The sequence below is a fragment of the Berghia stephanieae genome, chromosome 3, assembly GCF_034508935.2.
Source record: "Berghia stephanieae isolate SIO BIC M18660-M18661 chromosome 3, UCSD_Bste_1.3, whole genome shotgun sequence".
Lineage (NCBI taxonomy): Eukaryota > Metazoa > Mollusca > Gastropoda > Nudibranchia > Aeolidiidae > Berghia > Berghia stephanieae.
This window is the reverse complement of record NC_088362.1, coordinates 93,547,798-93,571,045: the sequence shown is the minus strand read 5'-3', so window position 1 is coordinate 93,571,045 and position 23,248 is coordinate 93,547,798. Positions and strand designations below refer to the sequence as shown.

The 23,248-nt window shown below is 35.3% G+C and overlaps 1 protein-coding gene across 2 annotated transcripts in view; it reads right to left on the bottom strand.

The window, feature by feature from the left end:
- Positions 1-1,099: 1,099 nt before the first annotated feature.
- LOC144968861 (WD and tetratricopeptide repeats protein 1-like) overlaps positions 1,100-23,248 on the bottom strand; it is a 34,975-nt gene continuing 12,826 nt past the window's right edge. Inside the window, exons 7-16 of one of the 2 annotated variants that reach the window (XM_078907649.1) lie at positions 22,282-22,506; positions 20,959-21,044; positions 18,326-18,523; positions 15,722-16,034; positions 14,912-15,094; positions 14,257-14,489; positions 11,625-11,796; positions 10,641-10,833; positions 7,692-7,891; positions 1,100-6,918 (exon numbers count right to left, since the gene is read on the bottom strand). In XM_078907649.1, coding sequence (XP_078763775.1) covers positions 7,703-7,891; positions 10,641-10,833; positions 11,625-11,796; positions 14,257-14,489; positions 14,912-15,094; positions 15,722-16,034; positions 18,326-18,523; positions 20,959-21,044; positions 22,282-22,506 — 1,792 coding nt within the window. In that variant the 3' untranslated portion in view covers positions 1,100-6,918; positions 7,692-7,702. Of the gene's footprint in view, positions 6,919-7,682; positions 7,892-10,640; positions 10,834-11,624; positions 11,797-14,256; positions 14,490-14,911; positions 15,095-15,721; positions 16,035-18,325; positions 18,524-20,958; positions 21,045-22,281; positions 22,507-23,248 lie in introns of both variants that reach the window. The other variant, XM_078907648.1, reaches the window with a different exon arrangement.

The window sequence follows — 23,248 nt, the reverse complement described above, 5'->3', positions numbered from 1 at the left end:
TAGTCTCAAACTAAGCATACAGTCTGACCTCAGCAAATGACTAAAACTTAGCTTAACCTGGTGTGAAGGTGCCGTGATGTTAGTCTGGTACTTACTTGTGTCAGCTCTCTTAAAAAGCGATTTTTTCAAGTTCTTGACAGAAGTCGGGGACTAAGTACTAGTCCGCCTTCATTAAAACCGGCCCAGAATTCTAATCAATATCCTGTCCCTCCAGGAAAAAGCCACCGCATCCGTATATATATCAGCAGAACAACAAATCTCTGCATTTATTGTCGTTTCTTGCATAATTTCACCTTTTTTGTTTGTTTGTTGCTTTAGGTCTCTTCCAACACAATTGAGGTTATATGAGAGACCGCTGAAACAAAAACAAGCAATCTAACAAAAATAGTACAAATGTAAATCAAAATCATAACCTAAAGATATCATAAGCTAAATTATAAATAACCAAGAACAAACAGGCAGAAGATTTACAGAAAAAAAATATCCCCTGTCAAAAATACAATCACAAACCAAAGAAGCAGGATAGGCTAGTAAAGAGAAGAAGAAACGACATCACTATCGGATCGTACACCCATGCGAACATCATAGGTGTATGATTCAAGGGTGATGCTCCCATCCAACCACCCGCTTTTTAATTTCACCTTCTGTTGGCATTTTTGTGGCATAATATTGAAAGAAAAAATGGCATTTTCCTGGAGGGACAGAGCATCTCAATGCAACAAAAAGTTAAAAACACTTGCTCAGATTGATAGTGGTCATCGGTTGTCAATTTTGCAGCTGTGGCACAATGAACAGGTCACCATAAATAAAAAAATCATAAAGTAAATAGTTGTTTCTTGCCACAAATAAAAGTTTTTAAATCTTAATTTTTTATCTTCATGTCATTTGGGGGCAGGATTGGAAAAAAATGACGATTCCAGCAAGGTTCTGTTTCCTAAGGGATATTCCATCCATTACTGAGATAATAATTAGGAAGAAATATTATAAAATTGCTCTTGTGACCATTTCGATTGCAGCTGTGAAAAGTGATTAAAATCTTGTGCATTTTGAAAACAAATGAGATACAGCAACATGATACACAAATAAATGAGAAGTTTAATTTTAAAGGGAACACAAGTTTTATTAGAATCAATAAATATTTTATACATAGCAAGTGCATAATCAACAATCTATTCTCCTTTCACGACCAAAGCCATCAGCAAAATAATAATAGTAATAACAATGATAATAATAATAACTGATAGTAATAGTAATGTTTTGTTTTTGTATTTAAGGGTTTTACGGCGCTTGCAACACATTAAGGTCATATCAGCGCCAGTAAAAAGAAAGAAAATTGGAGAGTAAAAAGTTCTAGAATTACAATTAAAGCATCCAAGAAAAGGTAAAATGAAGGGGAATTGGTTCAAATAGGAAACAGATGTAGATTCCAAGAGCACACATCAAAGTACTTAGTCTGAGATCACTAAAAGTCTCATCCAGACACAAGCACAGGCCCCAACTAAGAGGAATACACTCAAATGTTTTACAAATCATATATATAATATAAAGAGAACATAATGCAGTGCATAACAGATGATTTACAAAGAAAAAAACATCATCTCCCAAAACTAACTATACATTTGACTGTTTCCCTCTCAGCCAGGGCGTCTGGCCAGGACCAGGACAAAACCAAGTAATCCCATTCCAAGACGAAGACCGAAAGCATGTTGGAAAACGGATAAAGGGTGATAGAAGACACAGTAAGTGCCTCCCTGCCCACTATGGGAGGTCAGGAACCCCACCCAGGAATAATAGTAATAACAATGATAATAATAATAAATGATAATGATTCTGATGATGATAATGTTGATTAAAAACAAACCCCTAATCATCACCAGCTGAAATAGGACTTTTTGCTAACAGTAAAGTGTAAAAGAGAAAGGATCCTTCCAGGGCCTCCAGAACAGCTGCATCACTATTTACACAAGTTGTCTGATTCCCTCTATTATTAGCAACAAAACAGAACCCAAGCTCATCGGAACACCAACGAACTTTTTTTTTTTTTTTGTTTGTTGCTTTAGGTCTCTTCCAACACAATTGAGGTTATATGAGAGACCGCTGAAACAAAAAAACAAGCAATCTTACAAAAATAGTACAAATGTAAATCAAAATCATAACCTAAAGATATCATAAGCTAAATTATAAATAACCAAGAACAAACAGGCAGAAGATTTACAGAAAAAAAAATATCCCCTGTCAAAAATACAATCACAAACCAAAGAAGCAGGATAGGCTAGTAAAGAGAAGAAGAAACGACATCACTATCGGATCGTACACCCATGCGAACATCATAGGTATATGATTCAAGGGTGATGCTCCCATCCAACCACCCGCACCAACGAACTTGAAGAAGGTTGAAAACATCACAGAAATGAAAATAGAAAATATCATTCACAAATACTACAAAAAATCTTGGGAGTATATTTTGACAGCTCCTTAATAATGTACACTCGAGTGAACTCTTCGAATTACGTATATGCACATTAAGAACTTAAGGAGAGTGAAAATGTCATTCCAATCATAATTCAATTCACTTATTCTGTCCAGAATGGATTTCTGCAACTCCCTATTATGTGGCACTACCCAAGCCCTTACCTAAAAAAATTCAAGGTGCCCACCGCTCACTTGATTTTCAATCAACAAGGACAATTGGTGCATCAAATCTACTGTTCTTATTGCATTGGTTGCCGTGGTGCATCAAATCTACTGTTCTTATTGCATTGGTTGCCGTGGAGAAAGCGAATGATCTACAAGATTGCTGCCATCAACCACCGTGTATTCTACCTTGGTGTCTTGCAATACCTCGCTGAGTTCATAGTCCCATATAAAATTAACCACCCAGGGTTCAGATCTGCAGGTGATACAAAACTCCTATTTGTTCCTGAAACTCACCTAAAAGCAAAGGGAAATTGATCTTTTATACACCACGGAATGACAATCTGGAATAGTTTACCATGGGAGCTAAGAGAGAACAGACTATAAACAATTCAAAGAAATACTAAAAGCATTTCTTTTCACTCTTTATCTCTCTTTGTTAGCGCCTAGAGCTTGCTGTCTGTGGATTGACCATTATAAATGCCCTCCATTATTATTCACGTCACAAGGTACATAATAAAATGTTTAGACAAGGAAGACCGGTTAAGAAAAGAACAAGATCCTTTGAGCCCAATTCGAGGCACCGAAAACTTGTGCATACAAGTTTTTCTCCTACTCCTGTCAACTTCAGATAACCATTTACATGATATTATTTCTCTGTTTCAAAATGCTATTATTACCTTTCATTATTAAAATTCATATCAACATTTCAACAACATACATAGTAAGTTTTATTCTTTTAAAATACTTGTAACATTAACATTATTATCAAAACATGGTGTAACAATAAAATTATTCAACCATTGATGATATTTACAAATCAAAATATGGGGATTATCTATATTACATATCACATTCTGTTGCTTTCATGTAATATCACTAGTCAAATTATCGCAACCTTCTGTCATAAAATTTTGTTTAAGATTTTTTCCTTGCTTTCAGGGAATGCGAATGTCGCCAATGACATATTGATATAAATTGGACACTTGGATCCCCAAAAAATATATTTAAAACCAAAAACAAAACAAAAGAAAATATCAAAGGTAAAGAACCTTTTCAGATTGTTACAAATTGACTGGGGTGTAAACCAACTTTCTCAAAGGAGACGAATATATAGGCTTGCATTAATGATGATTTTGGAAAACCAAACAATGAACTATTCACCCTGAGACTAAAAAACTACAAAGAGTGCATATCTAGGCAACCTATCATCTATTTTAAGCTGTCTTTTGAGGCAAACTTCATCACATATGTGAGATTGTGAGAGGACGTGATGTTCTAGTATTAACTAATAGCTCCGGTTTTTCAAACATAGACATTATTTGCATTAGTCAAGTCACTGATAGTAGGATTCAGCAATAACACAATGATGAAAATATGTAAATCAATAAAATAGACATACCCTCTTTTTGCATGAAAAGCTGTATCTTGCATGGTTGCTCATATAATTCAAGCATAAGAAATCAGGCTTTAAATCCATTTAAAAATCCGCAAAACTTTTGGCTCTAGGGAAGTTTTATACGGATAACAACTTGTATGACTGACTTTTGTGAGTAGTAAATTATAATCATGAGAAACAAAATCCGCAGTTTAAAAAAAACTCTTTGTATTGTAAAGCAATGAGAAGAGGGGGGGGGGGGGGGTAAAGATGTTCATTGGCATATTCTATAAATCAACAATAAAAGTAAAAGATCTTGATGCATTCTTCTTTTTCTGCCGAGCTAAAAACTTTATGCAAAATGGCAAACTTTTCCAACTGTTAGCTTGACTATAACTGAATGGTAACTCTTTATTTTTTGTTAAATTTAATATGGCACTATAAAGTGCTCTTAATCTTAACATGCTAAAAACTTTATGCAAAATGGCAAACTTTTCCAACTGTTAGCTTGACTATAACTGAATGGTAACTCTTTATTTTTTGTTAAATTTAATATGGCACTATAAAGTGCTCTTAATCTTAACATTTGGTAGTGAACTGCGATCTTTCGCCATCTAAATGATATGAAAGAAGAAGATTGTGAGTGTGATTGTCTTTCATCATTTCACCAGAGAAGTAAACAAGTTTGGCAATACTAATGTGTAGTAAATATTAAGCAACTATTTACAATGTTAATTTCATTCATCCTCCTCATAATATTTTCATGCCTCTTAAAAGACTAAAATTAGAGTAAAACCTGAAAAAAAAAACAAAAAAAAAACTTTCCAATGAACAAAATCTGAGAGCTGAACTGACTCAAAGTTCAAATGAAAACTTGTGTCTCCTTTCATAAAACATCTGACAATCTGCTTTTTCTTTCCATTTTCTTTTCTTTAAAGTCATAATGTAATATCATGAGTATGAAGTACTATTATAAAATTGACTGAAAAAGTGAAGAAATATGATGTGAATGATAATGCAATTAGACAATTCTTAAACTGTATAGGTTTAATCTTAGCTATGCCATTGGGAAACTTGCAACATTTTATTATGCAACAATATAACTGAAACCTCAACAAATTAAATTTTAAACTCCCATTGTCTTCCAGCCTCACCGCTAAATAATCAGGCGACCAATTTCTTCATATGTCACACATGCTACCACTGGAGTATTGCAATGTGGATGAGTTATGTTAGTTTTATTCATGTTCATATTATCGTCATCAAGATGTTGGTGCAAGGTCTAAGATTCGATCTCACACTAGATTCATAATGAATTATTGTATACAAGTCCAAAACTCGTATAGTTTTGAATGTATTCTCCATCTTTCAAGCAGTCAATGAGTGGAAATTTAGATGTGAGAGGCATATACTATGATTTATAAAAATAAAGTCGGTTTTAGAAGTAATCTTTAAAATGCTACATGATACATTGTAATATCAGACAAAAGTAAATTTTAAAAATGCATGGAAAAAAAAAGGAGATTCCATAAAATCTACCATCTACTCCATTGAGGAAGCTGTGGACTGTTGATTTGTTTTGTGTTTTCTTCAATATATTGTCTAGACCTGCATGTGAGTCCTGACCAAATTGTCGGAACTATTTCACAGATATCGCCATACCGGATCTTGTATTTTGTAACTCCGTACTTAGTCATAAATACATTTTCTTTTGGATTGTCCTACCGAATATATTGATTTTAAAATGTTAAAAAGTACCTAGGGAGAAGGGACAGCATGGAGGTAGAGTGGTAGTTTGATATTTTTTCAAAAATAAAAATTAATAATTTTTTTTACATAGACAGATAGGCTTTAAAAAACATTTAATAAGATACCTTACTTTTGGATCTAGGATAAACGGTTCCAAAGTTATGATGATTTTACTGGGGGGGGGGGGGGGGGACAGCCCTGACAAAAGATGAAGAGTTTCTTGTCAATTGCCCTCTTTCAGGTGCCCGGTTTGGCATGCCTCTTGAGAAAAGGGACTTAAAACAAGTTGTGACAATGTACTCCCTTAGGACCAGCCAAAAAATTTCTCTTTTCTAATGACATTCCTGGAGATGACTGGATAATCTCTTTCCTGAAGATTCATGAGATACTTTCATACAGGATGTGCCAGACCATAAACTCTGGTGGCTCTAGAGGAGGTACAGAGTTCTTCACCAATCTCAAAGGAACAATAGAAGATGTTCCTCTGGACAACACTGTGAATTACAATTCTTGCCAAAGGGTGAAGAGATTTATTTATGGTACGGAAGTCTTCAGATGAAAATGCTTGATCAAAAATCCAACTAGAAATCAATCAAAGCAGTTTGTTATGTGCTGATTTGACATGTTTTTCACACTTGTGTCGTGAACTCTTTATCTAAATAAAAATATGATTGGGTCTTGAGAAAAAAACATTTCTCCATATTTTATATTTGAGGGAGGGACCTTGCTTTAGGCACAATAGCTCCATAGGCATTATGGCCTTGCAGAACATTACATTAATATTGTTAGGCAGAATACAGTATTATGTAAATAATTCATGATGAAGGCGAACAATGTTTCTAAGAAATACGGGTATTATCTATTTAATGTAACTAACAGTTATGCTGTATGCCATGTATATTGAGTAGAGAATTCAATATTATCTATAACATTGATAATAATTAATCAATACAGGTAATTTATATCTAGGACTAGGAAAATGATGGGTAATTTCAAAATCCAAACCAACGTCTCTGTGTAGATTAATGATCCTTTTGACTTTTGGTGTTGGTTTTTCTTTTTTCTTTCTTTTTCTTCGATTGCACATGAGACAAACCCCTCTTGAAATCCTCCTGGAGAATCATGGAGAAGAGTTGTTGCGATTCTAAGAGAAGATTCTGTAAAGTAAATATATACGTATATATATATATATATAAAATAAAAATCAATTTGATTGTTATAACAGTGTTCACTGTTTATCAGCATACAGATTGTTCTTACAGTATAGGCATTATGGATCTGGTAATGTAGAGTGGTATACAGTGACTTTTATAAAGTGAACCAAACAGACAATAAAGCAAAGATACATTTTTTAAAAAACATTTACACTGGGACAATCTACAACAGCTGTGAAATGACCGTATATCAATTCTTATTTAAGAATCAATCAATCACAATGCTGCTCAACTCTTGTTGCCAAATTTTATCAACTAAAATGAAATAAGAATAAGAGGTGGTCTGTCTAATTCAATATTTCCTAATTTCCTGCAGGATGAAAAAGGAATAATAGAATTGTTACCTAACATATTTCTGCATTCATATCTTTAAAATGGCAATACCTGCACAGGAAATGCCTCATATTCATAAAACAACATCCATTTTTGCAAGAAAATGTGCACTAAATTTATAGTTATGTATGTGCACCTGCATCCGCCTGTGTGTGTGTGTGTGTGTGTGTGTATGTGTGTGTGTTATTCCAGTCTGAATTCATGATTGTACATGGATGAAACCTAACGTATAAGCCATTGTACTGGCATAAACTTTGTCACTTCTATGTCATTGTAATGCGCCCAGAGCCTGTTTTATAAAGTGGGATGAGCTGCGCTTTACAAATGTACATTACAATTAATTATCAACTGTTATCATAAGATGTGGTTCTCACCATAAATACCTGTCAGGGGATCACGTCGTCCTACAGTGACTTGGCCCCTCTGAGTGACTGCCATCCTCCTCATCCACATCAAGAAATCCAGTTATCCGATATCCCATATTCATCAGCATCACCTCCAGCGGGTCGGCATTCATGCGTTTCTGGTTTGCCACTGCTGCATCATCACAGTTGTTCACCTCCCTTTCATTCTCACTGCCATCCTGTGTTGAAAATTATTCATTTCTCTCATTTTTTCATTGTCTGTATTTGTTATCTTGCGGGGGCTAATGACATTATACAAGGGTGTGTTTGTGTGTGTGTGTGAGTGCGTGTGTATACATAAATGAGTGCAGCCTGTATGCCTTCATGTGTTCATGTGTGTGTAAATTTGTGTGGGTGTATGGACAACAAAAATCAAAACTGTCAAATTCAAAAGCATTCTTCAGATTAGCAAATGATATTTAAGGTGATGAATCAAAATCACAACTACCAACACATACCAGTGAAAAGGATATGGTTGAAAATTTTCTGATTTTTTTCTTGAAAAAATGAGTACAATATGAATCTCTGTAAACAATTTTAAATTTCAAAAATGCAAAAAGACAAAAACATTTTATGAATTTTGAAGAGGTCGCACATTAACAAATTAGAAAGCCAGAGACGCCAATTTAAAATTTGGCTCACAGGAATTTCAAACACCACTCGGAGGAATTTCAATGCCGTAAGAGAAATTTTCACATACACGAAAAGAGAATCGCAATGGTATTTGGCATTGTGTTTCCATATCTGATAGTTCTATTTAGATAACTAATTAGAACTATACGAAATCTAAACGCAATGCCAAATACAATCCCAAAGTTCCTTTCTTTCAAATAAAGTAAAGCTCCAAAACCATATGGTTGTAGTAGTGGTGATAGTAATGATGATACATGGGTAGTGACAGTTGTAGTAGTAGAAGTAGTAGTAGTAGTAGTAGTAGTAGTAGTAGTAGTAGTAGTAGTAGTAGTAGTAGTAGTAGTAGTAGTAGTAGTAGTAATAACAACAAGAAATTTAGTGAGTGGGAAAGTGCCAGAAGACAACAGAGAACAAAAATTTCATGGCGGTGATGGGGCTCGAACCTGCAACCTTACTGGTATGACAACTCCGCCTGGCCGGGGATATCGTGACTCTACTGTATGAGCTATCGCTTCTAACCCTAGTCTTATTAGAGCCTTCTCTCCCCGACTTCTTGAGGTCACGGGTTCAACACACACAAACGCTGTGAAGTCAGTTACCAGCATTTAAGCTTAATAGCCAATATTCTCCACACAAACATGTACTTATGTTAATAACAACAAGAAATGAAGTGAGTAGGAAAGTGCCAGTAGTAGTAGTAATTGTAGTAGTAGTAGTAGTAGTGATGTGGTGGTGGTGGTTGTAGTAGTAGTGGTAGTGATGATGATGTGGTTATGGTGGTTGTAGTAGAGGTGATAGTGATGACGATAGTGATCTAATAGTGGATGTTGTAGTAGGAGGGGTGTAGTGATGTTGGTGGTTGTAGTAATATTGGTAATGACGATGATGATGTGGTAGTGTTTGGGGTGGGGGTAATCCTTAGAACGATATGACCTCACCGGAATTTGACGGAAGTTGCCCGTAACCCGGAATTTTTTGCTCCAGACCAGATTTTTTCTGGTGAAACCGGAGTTATGGCACCACTGGTAATCTAATAAGTTAGTCTGATAATAAGAGTTGCCATTTGGACCCTATGCCATACTGAAGGAGTCAATAAATGATATTTTGCCATCTGTCAAGAAAATAATAAACAACAGAATTCCAAACTGCCATAGTTAAGCCTCTCCTAAAAAAAACAAGGGTTCAATCCGGAAAATCTGAAAAACTACAGACTCTTTTCTAACTTGCCATAAATATCAAAATTAATTGAAATAGTTGATCTTCAACAGTCAAATGATCACCTTGCAGTTACGGGCTCCTGGAGCCTCTTCAATAAGCGTACAGAAAATTGCACAGCACTGAATCAGCCCTCCTGCGAGTTGCCTTCCTATTTATCGAAAACCATAGACTTTGGAGACACAACTGTGTGAAATTTGCTCGACCAGCCAGCTGCATTTGACATGATAAAACCATGAGATCCTCTGTCTGCGACTACAAAATAATTTTGGCATCCAAGGTACTGCACTCAATGGGTTCATAACATATCTTACAGGAAGAAATCAAAAAGTTATTATACGAAATTCCTACTCTGAGAATAGACCTCTTCACTTCGGCATATCCCAGGGCTGTTCATGGACCAGTACTATTTGTGTTGTACACATTGCTCCTTGGATATCATTCGCTCATTCGGAATTCTACACCATTGTTATGCGAAAACATGTATATCTACGACATCAATCATCAAATAACATTTGACAAGAAAATTGAATGTTGAATAAATTGCCTTTAGAAATCAGAGAATCAACATCTCTTGAAACATTCAAAAAGAAATTGAAAACTTTTTCAGTCATGTTTCAGTGACCTCCAATAATTTTTTATTTAGGCATACATGCCCTCATCTGCTTGTAAGTGTGTGTGTTTGTTGTATTCGTTTCTGTACTCATGATTGTACATGGATAAAATCTAACTTATAAGCTATTGTACTGGTGTAAACTTCTATGTCATTGTAATGAGCCCAGAGCCTGTTTTAATAGCTGCACTTAACAAATGTACATTATTATTATTATTATTATTATTATTATTATTATTATTATTATTATTATTATTATTATTATTATTATTATTATTATTATTATTATAATTCAGCTCCAAAATATGATTCCAACACAAACTTGCCCACTTTTACTTTTAAGGAGCAAAGTTAGAGGAAATTCTTGAAACAGGTTGGGCCATAAAGGAAACGTTGTAAGTTCAATCAGAAATTTTAACTTTTATCATTATGTTTTATCCTAGGTACCAGAACAGGTATAGACTAACCTCAGGCCGTGGACTCCACAATCTCACAACAGGGTCAATGCCGCTGGTGGCCAACATACAGGAAGTCGGATGGGGCTGGAGGCAGTTGACAATAGATTCATCTCCCCTGAGCACCCGCACAATGTTGGTGGTGTTTTTTTCCCAAATGAAGAAGGAGCCATCATCTGAGCCTGCTACTATGTACTGTCCATTACTAATATTGATAAAGAAAAGGTTTAAAAGAGAAAAAAAATATATTCAAAATGATATAACAACAATTATGGGAGCAAGAAGGGGGGGGGGGGAACCATGATAAGGACTACTCACACTTAATTTTGTTAAAACTAATTGGTTTCTTGATTTAAAGAGTGAACGAAACCAATTCAATTTATTCAACCATTAGTGCAACTCTGTCAAAGGTTGATGGTTGATGTTTTTTGAAAAAATATTGACAATCCTCTAAAAAACATAAACGTAAAAGGAAGCCACCAATATTGTCCATTCAGCAAGATCTAAATGACCTTTCTAAAATACAAAAGAAACTGTCAAAGCCAAAAGCAGGCCTCAGAAGTTCAGGTCTATTTGATTGCAGAGTAATACACTGCCCTTTAAAGAAACTCAACATCCTTATAACAGTAAACCAAAAAAAAGTTTTGAAAAAAATAAACCAAACACTCAAAGGATTTCAAAGGATTTCAAAGAGAAGGAAAAAAATGAGAAGCAGGCAATACAGATCTAAAAAGATGTTAATAATACAATTCTGGTCAAAGCATAAAGAAAAATACAAGGAACCTAAGATATACTGAATACGAGTCAGAGATTCTATCAATTTACCACTTGTGACTGATTCCCTTTCAGTGAAGAATCCTAATCTCAGTCTTACTCAGAGCTGAGGCAATCCAGGAGAAGTAAAGAGAGAAGAAAGAAATACAGATCAAGGAAGTGGGAGAATTCAGTGGCTAAGGGAAGTTAGAACAAAATCAAGTATGAGCTTACAAATCTTACCTTCCAAAAAAGCTGGCCTCTTTAATATCTGTGGTTGTGTTGCAATGACCACAGTATCGGTAGACATAGTCCTGCGCATTTTTCTGCCATTCCTTCTCATGGTCAGACTCTTGCCGAGGACTTGGATGACGCATGTGGTGATCTCCATGACCTTCTTTGGCATTCTCTGACTCTGTGGACAAAAAAAAAAAATAATTTGAGCATGGAAAAATCAAGGTTCAATGAGACAAGACATAAAGGGGTAATGAAATCAGGAATGCCAGTTTAAAATTTAATACCAAATTTTTTTTTTAAAACGTCATTTTAAAAAAACAACATTTGGCATGAAAAATTAATTGGATTTTTAAAATATTCTAAATCACTTCAGATCACATTAATAATAAACAACTGCACAACAATAGCATAAAATTTACGACCTGTTTGACATTCTATGCAAAAAAATAATAATCGGGCAATCCTGAATGAACACATACAGCTTAGCACGATAATCCCGAACACGTATATCTCGAATTCACAGAAATCTCAAACACGTATATCTCGAATTCACGGAAATCTCAAACACGTATATCTCGAATTCACGGAAATCTCAAACACGTCTCAATTCCCCACTTTATTCCTTCTGTTTTATTAGTACTGGCAACAACAAAATCTCAAACATTACCAGAGATTGACACAGTAATCTCGAACATAATTGACCTTAACTTTTGCGTTTGTATTGGACAGAAACAAAAGCTGCCATCGCTCTCTTATGTTGCTGTAACTGTATTAATTAATGTGTTAAATGTGCATGTGAGGTGTATGTACATGTATGTATGTGTGCGAATGTGGAAGAGGATGGGGGAGGGGGATGGAGTGTGAAGTATGTTTGACCAGTTACTTATGCACTCACACGATCATATGTGTACCAGTACCAGTGGGAGACTAGTGACCCAATGATGATCTGTATTAAAATCAAAGAAGTGATTAGGGGTAGGGAAGATGAGGTAGGAATACAAACACAGGGGATAAGTGAGGAGTATAGGTATCAGATATGTAGATAAAGATGTGTGCTGTAATTGACAATGGGATGTGCTGGCTTTGTCTTCTTATTAAAGCACACTAAAGAGAATCATAATTTGACTTGTTATTGAATGATAGGAGACACACTTAACGCTGCACCTCATTATAATGGGACCTTACTGAAATCACCCAGGTTTATCTCCTTCACATTCTCCTTTTTGTACAATATTCAACATTGAAATCTCAAACAAACGTTGCAGAGGGAGGGGGGGGGGGGGGAACTAAATTCTAACTCTTTGGATTGTGTTACAGAAGAAGGGCATTGACTTTTATTCTTGAGTATGAATGTGGTGTGCAATTGCTGTTTTAATGATAAAGTAACTATTTGAAATAGTCTTTCAATAAAACGTATGTCTTGTCTGTTTTTTAATAAATTGGGGCCCTAATTAAGATAATAATAAAATTCTGCATTTTGTTCAGAAATGGTGCCCCTATACAAGTATGTAATAACATGGGAATCAAATGTTTCTGACACCCAACCGTTTGTTTTTTTCTGATCACCACACATATTGCATTGTCGAATTTGAAACCTGTAATAAGAATGTAGTTTGAATAAATAGCCTATATGAGTTCACCGCTCATTTAAAGAAATTTCTGACAAAAGTGATGAATAATAAGGGAAAAAAATATAATGAACATTTATTTAAAGACGTAAGAGAGCTTGTCATGACTCCAGCAAGACATGACAGAGAGAGAGAGAGAGAGAGAGAGAGAGAGAGAGAGAAAGAGAGGAGAGAGAAGAGAGAGAGAGAGAGAGAGAGAGAGAGAGAGAGAGGAGAGGAAAAGAGAGAGAGAGAGGAGAATAGAAGAGAGAGAGATAGTATATATATATATATATATAAGATATATATTATATATATTATTATATATATATATATATATATATATATATATATATATATATAATATATAATATTTATATATTATATATATATATATATATATATATATATATATATATATATATATATATTATATATATATATATATATATATATATATATATATATATATATATATATATATATAGAGAGAGAGAGAGAGAGAGAGAGAGAGATATATATATATATATATATATATATATATTTATATATATATATATATATATATATATATATATATATATATATATATATATAGAGAGAGAGAGAGAGAGAGAGAGAGAGGAGAGGAGAGAGAGAGAGAGAGAGAGAGAGAGAGAGAGAGAGAGAGAGAGAGAGAGCGAGTGAGAGAAGAGAACGGAAGAGAGAAAGAGAGAAGAGAGAAGAGAGGAGAGGAGAGAGAGAGAGAGAGAGAGAGAGAGAGAGAGAGAGAGAGAGAGAGAGAGAGAGAGAGAGAGAGAGAGAGAGAGAGAGAGAGAGAGAGAGAGAGAGAGAGAGAGATCCTACCTACAGATAATCACATCAATTTGTAACGAGCAATGTTATCTCTGGATCTACTAAATGTTGAGTTTGTGAATATCTAAATCCATCTTCCCTTTCAATTTAAAAGAAAAGTAATCTCAATTTAAAAAAATAATATAATCTCAGCACATAGACAGAGGATAAGTCTAGAATAATAATAATATCAATACCTTCTGTCTGAGCATAGATAGCAGCTTTGATATCCCTGTCCAACATTTCACAATCAGACCTCTTGGCGTAAGCTGGATATCGATTCTTGAAGTGTTTCAAACATTCAAAGGCCTCCTGACTCCAGCCCAGCTCTTGCAGGCAACAAGCCATCCGAAAATGGGCCTTCATATGATAGGGGTCAAAGGTTAATGCCTGATAACAATCACGTAACGCTGCATACAGATCACCGTCCCTGCAATATTTTAGATTAAAATTGACAAGTTTCATATTTTAAATCTGCATTTTACTTTTTTTTTAAACAAACAAAATTAAACAAAAAACTCCAAAAAACGTCATCGTAATGGCCCGAACCAGTTTGAAAAAGTTGTAAATGATTAAAATGTAATAGTAATTCTGAAAGCCATGACAACAATAGAAGTGAAATAGTTAACAAATTTCAATCATTTATGATGGAAAAGTAGAAATTGCTTGTTTAACACAAGGTGGGATCTTACCCTGACAATAAATATATCTTATTACTACAAAGAACTCCTAAATAAAAATCATTTATTGGTATAGATTGAATTTTCAAAATATTCATACCTTTTCTGGCAAGTCTAGTACTATAAAAATTAAATGTGTATGACAATACTTTGCTGAAAATTTATTTCTCACCATTTCCTCTTCAGGTATGCAGCAGCTCTATTTCCAAACAGGACAGCTGCGTTGCTACACTGGGCAATGGCTTGGTTATAAACGTCTATGGCTCTCTTATAGTCACCTCGCTTGAAAAAAGTGTTGGCAAGTTTTTTCAGACCTTCCACCATAGGACTCAAGGCTGGTTGCTCTGATTTTGACCTTGAATGGAGATATACAGGAAGACAATATAAAATGCCTCATTCTTTTGACATAATGATGACTTTTTGACTGTCCTCTTAGACACTCTGAATTGATATGAACGTTTAAAAGCATGTTATAAGCACTTTACATTTTAAACATTTATATGATTAACTCCAAAGGTAATAAAAAAGTCCACAGCGATGCTTATGTCATCATAAGATAAATGATGTCCAATGAATTATATGCCATATTGTGAGGCTCTAATAATATCAACCAAGAATAGTGGAACTTAACTAAATTAAAGACTTGTATAATTTATAGTTCAGGGGATAATTGATATCATGAATTAGGAGACAGCATGACCGAGATTAATATAGATAGAATGCGCTTGGCCAAGGAGTTCACAACATTGCCATCCGGAAGTATAACGGACCAACACACAAACTCTGTGTAACCATGAACTTTTATAGTCTGGTTAATACAGTTTAGTGAGAACAACTCACAAACGCGGATGGCAAAAACAACAACAAAGGCCTGAGTGACGTCATCTTCGAACTATCTATAAGCAAAAAAATAAATAAATAAATAAATAAATAAAATTAAATAAACCAAAAACAAATAAAAGACAAAACCCTATTTAATAACCTTTTGTTTCGTTGCTCCTCATGTGAGTCTATCTCGGTTGAAGTTGATGATGATGACGACGATGATGATGAAGATGACGCTGCTGATGACTGTAATTGTGGTGGTGATGATAATGACAATGCTGAGATGGAAGAAGCTGTAGATGTGGATGGTGATGTAGAAGCGGATGATGTTGAAGCTGAGGGCAACGTTCTAGGAGGTGAAGATGTGGAGGAGGAGGAGGGGGATGTGGATGAAGGTTTGGCCATTCCGTTTGTGGTGGTACCATTACTTCCATGAAGACTTAGTCCATTGCTGGATGTGTTAGGTAAATCTTAATGAGGAGAAATAAGAAAAACATTTTATAAACAGAGGGCAGGATTCTGAGTACTCAATCATAGCGTGTCTGATTGATGCAGAAAACATTAAAAATGATCAGTAAAGTTTGATTTTTTTAAAAACAAACATTATTAACTATCAGCACAGTAATTGACTGTATTTAGTTATTGTCAGTATCAATTTAACCTTAAATAAAGAAATAAATTGTTACAAAATTTCCAGAGAGATTTAAATAAAAAGTAAAAATAAAATATAAATTCCCTTTATTCAACCACATGGGGTGATATTAATAGGTAATTGAGTCTATTTCCACTGAAGACTAAAATAATCGACTGCAGAACAGATGAATAGTAAGTGAAGGCATGATGACTGGTCACATAGTGAGACATATCTTTATCAATCCCAGTGATTCCAGACAATGAGGCAAAGATCATAATGCTATGTCATGTTGCCCCTTTAAGGATTTTCCCCCTAAAATTTAAGGCTAAGATGGAGCATACAAGCCTACACAAAAAGAGGAAATAACACTGAATTTGATCTTGATATCAAACTGATAGAAAAATTTTGAGTGCATGTACAAAAATAGCAAGATATGAAGTGATAGAAAAGTGCCAGAAGACAATAGAGAATAAAATTTTTTTCGCGGCGGTGGTGGGGTTTGAACCTGCGACCTTATTGGTACGACAACTCCGCCTGGCAGGTGAGAGCGTGGCTCTACCGTGTGAGCTATCCACGAACACAAAAATATTCGTTTCAAACTCAAAGTCATTACTAGATCCCTCTCTCACCCACTTCTTGAGACCGCCGATTCGTTCGTACACCACCATCGCGAATAATTTTGACCAGCAGTTAAGCTTAATAGCCAATATTCTCAACACAAACATATAACATAGAAACGATTGAGACATTGAGTATGCTCCGGTGTATGGGGTGAATTTTTAATTCAGAAAAGTGAGTGGAGCAGGCACTTATGTTGGTAACAACAAGATATGAAGTGAATAGAAAAGTGCCAGAAGACAATAGAGAATAAAATTTTATTCTCTATTGTCTTCTGGCACTTTTCTATTCACTTCATATCTTGTTGTTACCAACATAAGTGCCTGCTCCACTCACTTTTCTGAATTAAAAATTCACCCCATACACCGGAGCATACTCAATGTCTCAATCGTTTCTATGTTATATGTTTGTGTTGAGAATATTGGCTATTAAGCTTAACTGCTGGTCAAAATTATTCGCGATGGTGGTGTACGAACGAATCGGCGGTCTCAAGAAGTGGGTGAGAGAGGGATCTAGTAATGACTTTGAGTTTGAAACGAATATTTTTGTGTTCGTGGATAGCTCACACGGTAGAGCCACGCTCTCACCTGCCAGGCGGAGTTGTCGTACCAATAAGGTCGCAGGTTCAAACCCCACCACCGCCGCGAAAAAAATTTTATTCTCTATTGTCTTCTGGCACTTTTCTATTCACTTCATATCTTGTTGTTACCAACATAAGTGCCTGCTCCACTCACTTTTCTGAATTAAAAATTCACCCCATACACCGGAGCATACTCAATGTCTCAATCGTTTCTATGTTATATGTTTGTGTTGAGAATATTGGCTATTAAGCTTAACTGCTGGTCAAAATTATTCGCGATGGTGGTGTACGAACGAATCGGCGGTCTCAAGAAGTGGGTGAGAGAGGGATCTAGTAATGACTTTGAGTTTGAAACGAATATTTTTGTGTTCGTGGATAGCTCACACGGTAGAGCCACGCTCTCACCTGCCAGGCGGAGTTGTCGTACCAATAAGGTCGCAGGTTCAAACCCCACCACCGCCGCGAAAAAAATTTTATTCTCTATTGTCTTCTGGCACTTTTCTATTCACTTCATATCTTGTTGTTACCAACATAAGTGCCTGCTCCACTCACTTTTCTGAATTAAAAATTCACCGCATGTACAAAAATAGCAACCTTGAATTTGACAGTAACACTTGAGGAAAATTTAAAAGAAAAAATAACAATAATGATGATGAAGATGATAACACTGATGATGATAATAATCATATAATAGTAATCACTAATAGACTAAGCTCATGCTTTAGGGGTCAGATACAAACTGCGAATCAAAGTAAAATTTAATTTTATTCAAATTCATAAAAGAATTTTTTAGTATATCATTCCCATCCCCCTCCTATCTCGTCCTTAATAACGCGACCGACATCAAATGTTGCTGTGATATTCTGTTCAGAAACAATGTGTTATTATTCAAGCTAATTCATCTCAAAATACTACAAGTACTGTAATACCTTGTACAACTCCATTCACACCTAAAATGGACATATCGAATTTGGTGGGTGAAACTCTTCCATTCACATCAAACAAGTAGATCTGCTCCCCTCCCAAGTTGACTAGGAGCTCTGAGCCGTCTGGACCAAATGTCAGGTAGGTTGATGCCAGAGTTCTATACCGTTTTTTGTAGTCAAGTTGCTTATGAGGTAAATGGCCTAGCAGATGTACACAAGATGTATATAAAAGGGTATGATGAAAATAATGTAAACAAAGAAAACAAACCAAGACAAATCACTGAAACAGCCAGACAATTATGACAACAGGGTTGTTTTTTTCCAAGTCAAGAGAAGAAATTAAATAATTGAGTATGATTGTAGCATGAAAACAGAGCTCAACAATTTCAAACTTGAGCATTTAGATATCCACTAAACGTGATCAAAGCACTTTACAAGGGGCCTCAAGCCAACAGCAGTGCTTAATATGTAGGATGAGACATGACACCTGTGAGGCGATATTTTAATTTTTTTTTCTGACAGAGAAAGAGCTCTTAAGGCCAGGTACTCATTGTACACCTGTGTACAGTGGGAGAATGTGAGCAAAGAGCCTTTTTCAAGGCCTCAACTATGCTCAGCTCAGAGTCAGAGTGGGACTTGAACCAGAACCCTATAATCCAAAGGCAAGTGTCATACCACAAGACCACATAGCCGCACAATTGCTTTTCTCTTTCAATTAAACCATTTTGTTTGATTGATTTGATACCAAAGCGCTCAATTACTGAGAAGGGACAGGGAGGGTGCAAGAGTGCCAGAGACTTCTTTATTACACCCTCTCTCCAGCCTTCATATAATGCACATTATCAAGGCGTTTTCCAAAGCCAAAGAATCATTATCAAGTAGTTAACTCAATAATAAAAATAATTAAATAAACAATTTTGCTCGAGACTGCAATGAAAAAGAGCAAGAACTTTTCCCTTCTTGGTGACTTTTGAAAAAAGTAAGGAAAATCCATCATCAGATGTTCACTTATCTTCCTAATAACTCTGATACATTGATTTTACATTAGCAATGACTATGAAAATTTTTGTTTTCTATTTTTGTAGGAAATACTCCTCTTAAATCAAAGCCCTATCTCCACTGAGTAAAAATCTTTTTGAATTTTGGAAATCCATTAATATATAACAGTTTCAAAGATGTCATTTATTTGGATGACTCGCAAAGAGAAAAAAATACGGACAATATGGGACGCTTTTTCTGCGTTTTATTCTAGTTTGTGCCTGTATCTTGCTTAATAGGTGGAATAAGATATTAAAACTTGGCAATTTTATGGCAAAATTATCCGGAAATATGATGAAGACATCAGAAAAGTTCTAACTTGTATAGTTGTTAGAGCTGTATGGCTAGGGTCAACTATAATTTTGTTTTAAAATATACATAACATTGATCATTTGGAACTTTTCCGAAGTGTAATTTTGTGTCTACAACACATACAAATCAAACGAAAAATGTCTGCTAAATTATTATCAATCAGTCCCATGAGACCATGGCTTATGTTATTTCTAGTATTTATTTGAGAGAGAGAGAGAGAGAGAGAGAGAGAGAGAGAGAGGAGAGAGAGAGAGAGAGAGAGAGAGAGAGAGAATTAATCTACTATCCCTATGACATAACAATGAAACAATGCCTTAATTTTAAAAAAGCGCGCGGGGATTTGTGTCGTCAGTCACCGCGAACAAGTTGCCAGATGGCCACATGTGTGGCCAAATATATAATTTTGCTTCTTTTATTAAATTTTATTCATCTATTTTTGTCTCATTGACATTTACCCTAGTCTATTCAATTTTCTGTTTGTTAAAATTTAGTTCATTTTAAGTGGGCCAGTCTTAACAGTGAAAGCCATATGATTTTCTATTTAGCCACTTCTGAAGTTGAATTTGGTCAGGTTAAAGTCTGGCCACATGGCAGCCTTGCCTCGCTCACGTCATTTTCATGTCGAGCGATGGTGGAGCAAAATGGCCGTCTCCATATTTTCACTCATTGAAATACAAATTGGGTTGATGTTTTGTGAGAATACAGGAAAAGTACTTATCATAATCCAATGAGATTTAAAATATAAATAGAAGAAATGTGCATATATAACCTTATCAGCGACAAAATCTCTCCTCTTTGTAGTTTTAGAAATATTGTACTTCAAAGTGTAAAAATCTATTTTTAATGGTCTTCTGGTAATCGTACGAGTTTTGTCGCTTGACATAATCTAAAATGACCTCTTTTCTAACCGTGTGCCAACTTTCAGTCATATTCATTGATAAACAGCTTCATAATTAATTTTTAAAAATAGCATGTACAGAATGGCTTCGTCCAATATTTTGTCGCGAATTTGGGCACTTCGTGAGCGAAAAAGAGGCCCAAAGATTTGTGCAGGATAGTCATTGCTATTTTACATATTTCTATTCAATTGTATTACAGCAATCTGTCTCAAGTTTAAATCTTTTTTAAACAACTAATTTAGTAACTCATCATACTTCTAATTAAAGTTGAATGGTGTAACAAAATAATTCTTACACAAGATTAGACTACATTCCACACTGATTCACATCACTTCACACTTACTGAGTATTTATGCGTGAAAAAACGGTTCAAATGAACTTTCTTACCAGCAATATAATATTGAACACAACCTTTAGGCAAGTCATATGACTCCCCTTCAATGCTCTCTAAATGTGGATGATCCCATGGATATCTACAATTAAAAAATAAATGATGTTTATAAACATATATCAGGATGTATATGAAGCATTGAACCTTGAATCCTTATTTGCCTGCAAAACATGAAAGATAATTATAAATTTAACTGTAAGATGTTCTAAGGGCAGTAGTCAGTAATACTATTATTTTCTTTTCATTTGCTTATTAACATGCAAAATAGTATTAATAAGATGAGCAAGTGTCTAAAAGTCGTATAACACCGTCTTAAGTAACAAATAACAAATAATTTCCCGATAGCTTAATTGGTAGAGCAATAGCTTCGCATGCAAAGAAACTGATGATCCGGGTGAAGACGAGATTTTTTTTTTCAACCGACCTCTCCACCCAGCAGTGATTGGGTAGCTGGGTGTTAGATCTGGTAGAAAGCACAATAAACTATCCAACGGGTAGCAAGAAATCATCATTGTCAGTTTCACCCTATAGAAACTGGGATAAACTCCAGATCTAAAGGCCTAATGGCTCTAAAGGACAACTTTCCTTTTTTTATGTAACAAATGATTCATTAAATAAATGTAATTATCTTCTTTCAAAAATCTGTTACAGCTTATTCATTTGTTTTTGTTTTTAAGGGTTTTTACTGTGTTTGCAACACATTTAGGTCATATCAGCGCCAGTAAAAAGGAAGAAAATGGGATAGTAAAAAGTTCTAGAATTACAATTAAAGCACCCAAGAAAAGGTAAGACAAAGGGGAATTGGGAACAAATAGGGATCAGATGAAGATTCCAAGAGCATACCATCAATGTACTAAGTTTGAGATCACCTAAAAGTCCCATCCGGACACCAGCACAGGATCCACCTTAGAGGAATATACTCAAATGTTTACATTAAACATTCAAAACAACAAATATAACCATACATAACAGGGGAAAAATATCACCTCCAAAAACAATAACTTTACATTTGACTGTTTCCCTCACAGCCAAGGACTCCGGCCAGGGCCAGGACAAAACAAAGTAATCTCATTCCAAGAAAAGACAGACAGCAAATTGGAAAACAGATATACGGGGATAGAAGACACTGTAACAACATTTGATACTTAACATAAATGTTATGTTATAATATTTAGTATTATCTAACTCATTAGAATTCCAAACACTTGATTTCAATAGACCAAAGGCTAAGCAGATAATGTATTTTTTTTCAGAATTCAAGGAAAACTTGACAATTAAGATAGGTAATTAATACAAAACGATGTAGACCCTTTACTCACCGGTTGAGACTATCTCCAGGTATTCTCATACTGCTACAACCAAGCATCCTTCTGTCGTATAGTCGTACATAAGGGTCATTGGCACCAACCGCTAGCATCTCAGGCCTGAGAGGATTGATAGCCAAGCACTTGGCTTCAGCATACTGTCCCATATGTGCATTTAAGTTGATAAGAATGTTGTTAGGGGTATCTGTGTTTGTGTAGGAACAGCGCATGTCAAATTGCCTGAAATAAAGAATAAATGTTGACTCAACAAAGAACTGAACATGCCCTAGAAGCAGTATCATGTTTTTATAAAACTGAGGAAAGTCACAAAGGCTAAAGTAATTTTCATTTTTAAATTTGACTCTATTCATCCAATTTTGAAATTTGCTTTTAGTTTATCTTAAAAAAGCTATAACCCAAATGTCAGCTGCAGACCTTTTCCACTAAGAGACAAATTGGGCTTTTATAGAGCACAATATCCACTAAACGTGCTGGTCCCTGGTCAACAGCAACATTTAATATGTAGGACGGGACATAACGCCTTTTAGGCGATATTACAATTTATTGGACAAAGACAACGCTGTTAATGGCCAGGTACTCATTTTACACCTGAGTACAGTGAGAGAATGTGAGTAAAGAGTCTTTTCCAAGGACTCAACTATGCGCCGAGCGCGAGGTTCGAATCAGGACCTTCCGATCCTAAAGCGAGTGTCACACCACGAGACCACATAGCCGAGCTAGCTTTCTTGCCCACGGAAACAATGAGATATATTGAAAATGAGGATTGAATCTAGGGGGATGGGGGGGGGGGAGAATGAGTTGTTAGTGTTAGTGCACTGCTATATCAATAGGTCATCTCCCATCCCGCCCCTACTCCTTCATCATGATAAAAAAACCAATGAGATCTGCTCATTATGATCATTACGGTGCAAAGCTCTGACACTACAGTAAGCAGGACAAACATCAGAGCTATCACATGGCA